General features: G+C 37.3%; 1 protein-coding gene across 1 annotated transcript; it reads left to right on the top strand.

Annotated features, from left to right (window-relative positions):
- The first annotated feature begins 3,104 nt into the window (after positions 1–3,104).
- Positions 3,105–10,546, top strand: LOC113051774 (beta,beta-carotene 15,15'-dioxygenase-like). Its single transcript, XM_026215838.1, has 11 exons — positions 3,105–3,307; positions 4,787–4,915; positions 6,183–6,312; positions 6,399–6,546; positions 6,992–7,133; positions 8,143–8,363; positions 8,482–8,733; positions 8,943–9,045; positions 9,589–9,683; positions 9,780–9,891; positions 10,123–10,546. The coding sequence occupies exons 1-11, from the start codon at positions 3,244–3,246 to the stop codon at positions 10,275–10,277; spliced, it is 1,551 nt and encodes a 516-aa protein (XP_026071623.1). The 5' UTR covers positions 3,105–3,243; the 3' UTR covers positions 10,278–10,546.
- Positions 10,547–10,816: the final 270 nt, after the last annotated feature.

The following is a 10,816-nucleotide window of genomic DNA, read 5'->3' as shown; positions in this document are numbered from 1 at the left end:
GATTTGTATTTACATTTATTTTGCCAACCAAACATGTTAGAAGTACACATATCAATCCCTTTCTCTGTTTCAGACTTAACTTTGTTTGTTGTCGTCTTCTAAATAATGCAGCGAGTGGGGCTTGAGGAAGAGACGTCACCTGCTGCGTCTGCACAGTGCGACCAGATGCAGCCCCTGAAGTGACACAGGAAACAGAAATACTGCTAAAGAATAATAATAAACAACACAACTTGTTTTCGTTATCGTGATAAAGGTTTGTTGACGATGATAGTTAGTCATAATTTTCGCTGACAAAAGCAACACTACTGTACACAGACCCAGAGCAGTGGGCAGCCATTTTTGCTGCAGTTGTGGGTTCAGTGCCTTGCTCAAGGGTCTCACCTCAGTTGTGTTATTGAGAGTGGAAGAGAGAGCTGGTCATTCAATCCCCCGACCTAAAATCTCTGCCGCACCCGAGACTTAAACTCTAACCTTTGGGTTACAAGTACAACTCTCAAACCAGTGTCACCCCATCAGGCAGTGAGGCTAGTAAATCTGAGTGTCATCTAAATAGCAGTTTGGTTCTTCTCATTATTTGACTCAGTGGAAGGATATACAGATTGAACAAGAATGGTGCAAGAATTGAGCCTTGAGGGACCTCACATGTCATGTGTGTCCACTTAGACCAATGGTCACCTGTACTCACATAATCACCCTTCCAAGTATGACATGAACCATTTGAGGACCATTCTAGAAAGCCTGACCCAGTTCTTCTAGTCTCTCTAGAATGTTATAATCGACCGTGTCAAATGCAGCACTGAGGTATAGTAGTACCAGCACTGTTATTTTGCCAGAATCAGTATTTAAGCGAATATCATTTATTATCTTTATGAGCGCTGTCAGTGTGCTCTGATGTTGTCAGAATCCAGACTGAAAATTGTCCAGGTATCCATTTAAGTTTTAGAAGTTCTTCAGCTGATCTAAAACAGCCTTTTCAACGATAAGTCCCAGAAAGAAGTGAGGTGTTTACCACTTCTAAGAGATCTGCTTCTTAACAATTAAACACCCTTTTGAAAAAAAAAAAAAAGTTCTGGGAAGGGTGTAAAGGCTGCAGGTTGATGTTTTAAGGTGCTGTACTGTTTTTTACATAATTTGGCCATCAATTGCTTTGAAATCAGACATACTGTAATAACTTTATGAAATTGTAGTCAGATCAGTTTAACCTCTCCACAATTTGAGGATGTGCTGTTTGTCTTTATGATATTATTGTTCTTCTCAGAAAAGGAGGAAGCAAACTCATTGTATTTGCTGTCTGGGAGCATTTTTCACTGGCAATCTGACTTGGACTTTTAGTCTCTCAACAGTAGCAAAAAGTGTGTGTGTGTGTGTGTGAGTTTTGTTCAAGTTGCTCTTAAAATGGTTTGAGACTGTCTTTCTAGCTGTGCTTAGATCCACACTGAAACCATGAAGGCAGTCTTTATAGATGTTTTAGTGAATTTCAATTCATTTCATCAGATTTTTTTTTTGCATTATCTTTTCATACTCTGTACTGCTTTTGGGTTTCTTCTTTCAGACTTTCACAGGGGTAATGTCATAAATAACATTCTTAACTTTTGAGTTAAAGGAGTCAAGGAGAAAAATCAACAAAGTCTGCAGATATGCTTGGTGTTAAATGTATAACCTTCATAAACAGCACTTTAGTTAAACTTGATGTACTAAAATTAAAAATAATTTAAAAATAGGATTTTTTTCTCCAAAGAATTTAATGTGAAATTGTGGAAATTAGAATTTGTTTTGGTCATGCTATGACATTAGACATAATTTGTGACGAATTACTGGCCATATCAGTTCAGGTCAGGGTTTTTATTTAATAAAAAAAAAAAAAAAAAAAAAATGAGTGGTTGACACAGGGTGTGTATACTAGAATCGTGTTCTCAGCATGCTGCCTTCCCATGCAATCAGAAAAGTCCAATTTCCCACTTATGAAGTCGTGATTTAGAGGTTGTCTTATTCAAGTGCTTTAATGTCGGAAATAATAAAATGTAGCATCCCATTGGTTGACTATCAGAAACATTCATCGCGCTACACATGCAGTTTTGGTGACAATTCTGGATTTTCGGTCAAAGACATGCTTATAAAACATACTATAAATGATCATTCATGTCTAGCCTGTTAATACACTACTTTAAATGACAAGACAAAGGGATGTAGTTGTTGTGAGAACAGCACTGAACAATTTGTCCCATCCATATTTAAAGATGTGATCCGCCCAACTCGGAAACTGGTATCAAAATGATTTCCGAATTTCCCAGTTGCAAATAAGATTTGAGCGTACTTCACGTTTAATTTCCGATTAGGAAACTCGTATTTATGATAATTCCGATAGCACGTGAAGGCAGCATGTGTTAAATAACCAGCTGTTTTAAATGCAATCACCTTAAATGTGGGTGGATCCTCATTTGCTCACTATGGACTGGTATTCATTGCCCGAAGTGTATATAGGCCGAATTCTTCAAACATTTAATCATAATGAATACTGTCTACAATATAGAGTTTTACTGTTCGCTGAATATAGAAAACATAAATTTTGCATTTATTAGGATTAGAAGAAAAGTATTGTGCTGGCAGTTATAGGTTAACAGTCATTTGGATATAGACTGAAATCTAGGTCTATCAGCATGGACTGACTAAAGAAGTTTATGTTTTTTCATTTCCAATATAACTGTAAAAAAATATGTTATTCAGAGTCACTGATTTTTTTAAGCAGCAAATTGTTTAATAGGACGCTATTTGAGATGAATTCAGTAGAGTAAATTTTGTCATGCGCTCTCAACATGGCATGTCTGACTTTTTTGACTTCAAGGCATTTATCTAAAATAAAACAGGCTCCACACACAACACAACACAATGTGCAAAAACAACTACAAAAGTAAAACGCTTACCTGGCTGACTTTTCTTTTTTGATGTTTATCTCAGATAAACGTTATGCTAATGGTATGTTACAGTTAAATGAAATAGACAACCAGATTGACCTACTTTGTGTGTTCTCTTTCATATAATTTGCACCTGTTTACATTTTAAGACAGAATAGTGGTGAACAGTAAATCACGATCCCACGGCAGTAATGAGATGATAAGAGAAGCACGTTGCAAACACAGTCCTGTAATGAGAGGCGGAGTCTTCAGCTTCTTAAATCTTTAAAGACAGTTTGTGTTCGCACGCCACATTTCTGAGGAGAGAAACTTTCGAAGACGCTTTGGGACGATGCAGTACGACTATAGTAAAGACAAGGACGAGCATCCGGAGCCCATCAAAGCTGATGTAAAAGGTATGAGCTGAAAATACGCTGCCATCACGCGCCTGTAGTGAATCAATGCCGTTTTTTTCGCTGATAAGTGTTAAATGCTTAAATGTGTTTATTTACGCAATATACAAATTTGCACTGCACCGTGTTTTATTGTATTTCTCTTGGAAGGCACCACTGTGACCTAAACACTTTTATAATAGCTAGGACATTCACGGTAAGTTCATAATATCTTATTCACCTTGTCCAGTCATGTCAGACAACTAAAAAATACACAATTTTGTTAGAATTTTTCGTATCTCTTTTTTTTTTCTTATTCCTATCAGTTGTTGTTTGATATACCATGTGAAGCCTGACTCTGTGTGTTTCTTTGTTTGTTTGTAACACTAATAGTTTAACTTGGCGGTTGGAAATTATTATATCCCCACCATTGAAGCTTGACCAAATTAGTTTACTGGTTGACTAGAATTTACTAGTTGAGAATGCCTGAAAACACTCCGTAATGAGATGAATCGCTGTCTTTGTTTTTTTTTTTGTTTTTTTAGGACATGCAGTGTGTCGCAATGCATTGGCAGTTTTGGCACATAAAAGTTATGTGTAAAATCAACTCCCTCTAGTCAAAATAAAGGCAGCCAAGAGATGGTATAATCTAATAACTCCATTACTTGGGACAATATTTGAAATTGGTTTGTTAAAATCATCATACTAAACATGTCCTCTCATTCTCGTGGTGTCCAGATCACCTAAACCAGTTTTTTTTAATACATTAATCATATTCTCTTTGAATTAAATTACTTATAAAACCAGACAATTATATTGACTTTCACTCCATATTAGAAGTGTTTAGCTGCTTACAAAAACTCCAGACAAAAACTGCTTTCTGCAACAATTTTAGTCTGTAACACAAAAATATATTAAGTATTACTACAAAGGATTTTTTTTTTTTTTTAATAAATAAAACCGCTAAGGGGGTGAAATTATTTATCATTTTTTTGTTTTTGTTTCTGACTACCATTCTATCTCTTGCCCGCTTGCTTGCTCGTTCTGCAAGCAATGGGAATGCAGTAGTGTATTTTTCCTTTTGCTGGTACAAATGTGAAAATGGTTTATATTAGCTATGGTCTACTATAGAATAAGTTTTAGAATAGGCAGTAACAATGATGAATAGTAATTTTTATTAAGTAACATTTATAAGCACCAGCTGTCGCTGCTTGAATTTCCGGTTTAAATATTGTACGAACCCTGTACTTTTCATATGCATTTATTCAGTTAGCAGATGCTTTTAGTCATTGTCACTTAAAGGAAAGAATACAATGAATTTATCATTAATAGGCCTGCGATATTTAATCATGATACAGAATTAAAATGATAAACCAGAATGGTGTACAACTAGAGCAGAAGTTTAAATCCAGGAAAAGACAAACTGAAAAAGGAAAAAAATAAAAAAAAATGTGATGTGTATACACTATTTAATTTTTCTCTTCTTTTTAATTTTCTCTGCAGGCTTGATTCCTGAATGGCTGCAGGGCACGCTTCTACGCAATGGACCTGGCCTCTTCTCTTTGGGAGAGACCAGATACAACCATTGGTTTGATGGAATGGCACTTTTGCACAGTTTCACAATTAAAAAAGGTATTGACTTTGGCATTCTGGCTTTTATGTACATTTCTACTGTCCTGAGGGTTTTGTTAGTTCAGTGGTCCACATGAAGATACAGGTCCATCTCAAAAAATTTGAATATCATGGAAAAGTTAATTTTTCTGTAACTTAAAAAAATTTCAAAAGGGGTGGGTTTATTTCCCTTCCTCTCTCCAATTCTGATGATTATGCCTTTCAGCTTAAAATTAAAAACCAGGTTAAATTATGCACTCAGTACTTTGTTGGGGCTCTTTTTGCACAAAATTACTGCTTCAGCGTGGCATGGAAGCCATCAGCCTGTGGCACTGCTGAGGCATGATTGAAGCCCAGGTTGCTTTGATGGTGGCCTTCAGCTCCTCTCTATTGTTTGATTTTCCTTATCTTCCTCCTCACAATACCCCATAGAGTCTCTGTGAGGTTCAGGTCAGGTGAGTCGGCTGGCGAATCAAGCACCGTAATATCATGGTCCACAAACCACAAGGAAGTCATTTTGGCACTGTGGCCAGGTGCTAAAGACCAGCAGGAAAATGAAATCAGCATCTCCATAAAGCTTGTCAGCAGATGGAAGCATAAAGTGCTCTCAAATCTCCTGGTAGATGGCTGCATTGACTTTGGACTTGATGAAACACAATGGACCAACAGACATCATGGCACAACAAATAATCACTGACTCCAGAAACTTCACAATGGATTTTGGATTCTTTGCGCCTCCAGTCTTTCTCCAGACCTTGATTTCCAAATGAAATGCTCAATTTACTTTAATCTGAAAAGACCGTGGACCACTGAGCAGCAGTCCAGTTCTTTTTCTCCTTACCCTAGGTGAGATGCTTCTGAAGTTTTCTGGTTTGGGAATGGCTTGGTTCTAGGAGCAGAAATTCTCACTGCTCCACTCACATGCTTTGCTTCCAGTCAACTTTCTCTGAAAACATTTTGATACAGCACTCTGTGAACAGCCAGTCCTTTCAGCAATGACCTTCTGTGGCTTACCCTCCTTGTGGAGGGTGTCAGTGATCGTTTTCTGGACAACTGTCACGTCAGTAGTTTTTCCCTTATTTGTGGTTGCATGTTCTAAACTTGCCCAAGAGGTTCCCAGTATTTATACTCTAGATTAATCAAGCTCAAAATTGAATATTCTAATTTTGAGACGCTGAATTTATGTTCCTAAACTGTTAGTTCTAACCATTAGAATAAAAATAAATAAACAAGCTCTTGAAATATTTGTTTTTGTGCAATGAATCTAATTTTATTTATTTTCTCCCAGGAGAAGTGACGTACAAAAGCAAGTATCTTCAAGGTGACACCTACAACTCGAACATGCAGGCCAACAGAATAGTGGTGTCTGAGATGGGAACCATGGCGTACCCAGACCCATGCAAAAATATATTCTCAAAGTAAGTAGCATAACTCTCTGATACGTTTGTTTCAGGAAGAAAAAAGGATATTGTTAGTGAACTATTTTTTCTCTCTCCTTTTTCAGAGTGATCACTTTCCTGAGCCACACCATTCCAGACTTCACTGACAACTGTGCCAATAACATAATCAAATATGGAAATGAATACCATGCTACATCTGAGACCAATTACATTCGTAAAATTGACCCCATGACTTTAGAGACCCAAGACAAGGTAAAAAAAAAAAATTGTAAAAGTATCTAGTTCAGACTCTACAACTCTAGTCTGTGCAGACTGATGTCATTTGCATGCAATCTCCTAGCAACTACATTGATTACATGGCACAAACTAATTGGTTTCTGCAGCCAATGAGCTTGCTTGCTCAACCTTTATATAGACTAGTTCAGTGTTTGCTAAAAGCTAGTTAAGCTAAATATGCTATGGGATTTATTTATGCCTATTCAAGCTGTAGCAGCATATCTTGCTATATACTCCCAGCAGTTTGTCTATCTATTGGCAGTAAATTCCATTCAGCCGCAGCTTGCATAGCCGTTCTAGTCTACCAAGACCAAATTTTCTAATATCCATGATAAAGCTATTCTGAGGATAGTCACGATTTAAATGTTTTTCTTTTTTGTTTACATGTCCTCAAAGAATATTTTTGCTTTATTCGCTCAAGGTGGACTACCTGAAATACCTTCCTGTAAATATTGTGGCATCACATACGCATTATGATAAAGAGGGAAATAGCTACAGTATGGGAACATGCATCGCAGAGAAGGGCAAAACTAAATACACCTTGTTCAAGGTTCCAGGAGGAAGTAAGTATAACTTCTGGTGCACCTTACAATTTTTTTTTTTCATCTTAAAGCTGCAGTCGGTAACTTTTGACGCTCTAGTGGTTAATAAACAGAACTGCTTGTGGAAGAACATCGTAGCCGGAACTACTTCTCTCTGCTTATGTCTATGAAGAATCACAAAGGTACTGGGTTACTCCGCCGCGGTACCTCCGAAGCAATCTAAAATAGTCAGAATATAAACACTTATTATAGGTGCACCCTAGTGATTCAGAACAAGCTAAAAACACATTTGGAAAATGGATTCATGGTGTACTCGCTTATTTTATACATTTCTACATCTTGAACACAAAGTTACGGACCGCAGCTCTGATTGGTTGTTTCTTACCGGGAGCGGATGAATTTCTGCAAATGGCAATAGGACCACTGGGAGGAGCCAGAGGAGCTTGGGGTTTTTTTTTTTTTTTTTTTTTTTTTTTTTTTTTTTTTTTTTTTTTTTTTACAGATTATCTGTCTCATATTCTACTGTCAGGACATAATGACAGGTTTAACAAATATTTTAAAAATATATATTTTTACAAAAGTTACCTACTGCAGCTTTAAGGGTTTGTTCAAATCCATAACCCCCAGATATTAAACTTGGCTCTGCTTGCACACGTCTAAACTAATTGGAACACCTTAGCAACAGCGTACCAATGCTCTGGCAGTCATATTAAAGCCTGTGCTGTTAAGTTTTGCTGAAAAAACTTGCAATTATTTTTGTAATACTTGTTTATAGCCACTGGTGGCCACTAAATGACCTGCATCACTTTTAAGCATTATATCGAAGTCCCTTTGAAGGAAAGTTCACAGCTGCATTATGTATTAAACTCAGGGAAGACAGATTTTTAATTTCAAACCGTTGCTTCTGGCCCAAAAAAAAAAGAAGAAAAAAATCACTTGCAAGAAGTTTAGAAAAGCTCAGGTTGTTCCTGTCACTAATTACTTGACATGCTAAGAACTTCTAACCCTCAATTTCCTTTTTTTTAATCAGGTGGGTCAGATGGGTCTCCACCTTTGAAAAGCGCTGAGGTCGTGTGTACTGTGCCCTGCCGTTCCCTGCTCTCACCCAGTTATTACCACAGCTTTGGCATGACCGACAACTACTTTGTCTTTATCGAGCAGCCCTTAAAGCTGGATGTCCTCAAAATGGCCACAGCCTATCTGAGGAGGGTCAGCTGGGCCAGCTGCATGAAATTCCACCCTGAAGACAGCGTAAGGATAAACTCTTTTAGACCGTTTGATTGCCCGTCTGGACATGCTTCTGTCAACTGGAAAATGTACCAGTTTACTTTGCATATTTAAACTTCTCTTTTATCACTATGTTCATCAGACCCTAATTCACCTTATTGACCGAAAGACAAAGAAGGAAGTTGGGATCAAATTCTACACTGGTGCAATGGCTGTCTACCATCAAGTCAATGCATTTGAAGATGATGGCCATGTTGTTTTTGACGTGATCTGTTATGATGACAACAGCTTGTATGAAATGTTTTACCTGGACAAGCTGAAGGAGCAGATGGGAGCAGATACTGTGTACTGCAAGCCAAAGTGCAAAAGATTTGTCTTGCCCCTTAGCGACATGGTATGTCATGATGTTCATAGTATTCATATTTGGTAAACATTCTGGTTTAAAAAAAAAAAAAAAAAAACTTTAAACTTTGGCTGCTGTGCAAACACTGTTATTTCCATCAATGGAAATCTGCTTTTATTATGCTCTATTAACAGACTTCGACTATAGACCGTCAACTGATTATTTAGATCCTTTTTTTTTTTTTTTTTTTTCTTACCCAGGGTGAGATGGGTGAGGATCTGGTCAAACTTAAATACACGACAGCAAGTGCTGTAAAGGAGAAAGAGGGGAAAGTTTTGTGTCAGGGCGAGGTTCTCTGTGATGGTAAGCTAATGACACTGAGTGTCACTGCTTGACTCGCATGCTGGTCCTGCTGCTGGTGTGGAAAACACACATTGTGAAACTAGCATTACTGTTGCCTTTCTATCAGCTCAAGCCAGTCTGGCCATTGTTCTGCCCTCCAGCATCAACAAGGCATTTTCGCCCACAGAGCTGCCACTGGCTGGATCCTTTCGGTTTCAGACCATTCTCCGTAAAAAGATGGTTGTGCGTGAAAATCTCAGTAGATCAGCTTGTTTCTGAAATGCGCAGACAAGCATGTCTGGCACTAACAACCATGCCATGTGGAAAGACACTTAAACTTCCTTTCTTCACCATTCTGATGCTCACTTTGAACATAAGATATGATCTCCTAGACTGTCTACATACTGTACCTAAATGTATTGACTGCTATGTGATTGGCTTATTAGACATTGTGTTAATGTGTTGAATGGGTTAAGCTAAAAGTGGCTGGCAAGTCACATTCTTTTTGATTATTATTTTAATACTTGGGCTCTCTTAATCTCTGAACTGATGCATCTCATGTAGGTGTGGAACTTCCAAGAATTAATTACAACTTCAATGGAAAGAAGTACAGATATTCGTACATGTGTTGTGTGGACATATCCCCAGTGGCTACAAAGGTATCGACTATTTACATTTTTACAGTATATTTATAAACCTTGCAAAATTTCCAAAGTAAACATTGTCAGTAAATGTGATCCATATAAATCAAACAGATTGTCAAGTTTGATGCTGAGATGAAGCAGAAGATTGAGTGGACTGGAGGAGATGGTTTTGCCTCGGAGCCGGTCTTCATTCCCAGACCAGATGCAGTCGATGAAGATGATGGTTAGTTACGGTCTTAATAATCTGTGTGAGGTTTGTGCTATTGACCAAATGAATCGCATTGAATACATCAGCCGATGTCTAAATATGTCCTGTATTGTACATCGATTTCAAAATAAACGTTTCTGCATGTGGCCAAAGATTATAATTTTAAATGGATTTAAAAATCATAATTGCCTTTTTGTTATTTTCTTAACACCTAAGCTGTTTGCTTTCTATTTTCTTAATTTTTAGGTGTAGTCCTGACATGCATCATAAACGCCAAACCTGGGCAGGGTGGCTTTCTATTGGTGCTTGATGGCAAGTCTTTCAAAGAGGTTGCCCGGGCATGTATAGATGTAGATTTCCACATGGACATGCATGGCTACTTCATACCAGACAGTAGTTAAAGCTTTGTATGCCAGAAACACCGGCATGATGACCGAGATGGAGAATCTCCTGTAAATGTTGGTATTCTGATAATCTGGTTACAAAGTTGATAGACCTTTTGTATGTCACATTGAAGTCACATTTTGTGATTGACTATATACAGTGGAACAAATGGACACCATCTGGACCAAGAATACACTTTTTACATGTTTTGTTTTCTTATTTGGAAAAATATGTATAAAATGTACTTTAAGGTCAATTGTTATCTCAAATAGAAATGAGAACTGTTGTTCTGTCTTTTTTTTGCTTGCACAAAGACATCAAATGGGGTAATGTCCTCAAATGAAATTCTGGTTTTCAGTTTGTGACGTTTTAAGATTTGGTAAGAATAGAATGTTTTTGATATGCCGCCTTATTCATGGGATCACCCATAAACCTAATTATTCATTCTAATAATAGTATATAACCCAAAACAAAAATAAAACAAAACATACAAAAATGTTCTACCAGCCTTATTTTTTTTTTTATTAACAAGTGAGATTTCAAGGACGTTCTCCTC

Source organism: Carassius auratus, chromosome 32 (assembly GCF_003368295.1).
Source record: "Carassius auratus strain Wakin chromosome 32, ASM336829v1, whole genome shotgun sequence".
NCBI lineage: Eukaryota > Metazoa > Chordata > Actinopteri > Cypriniformes > Cyprinidae > Carassius > Carassius auratus.
This window is presented reverse-complemented; position numbering and strand designations above follow the sequence as displayed.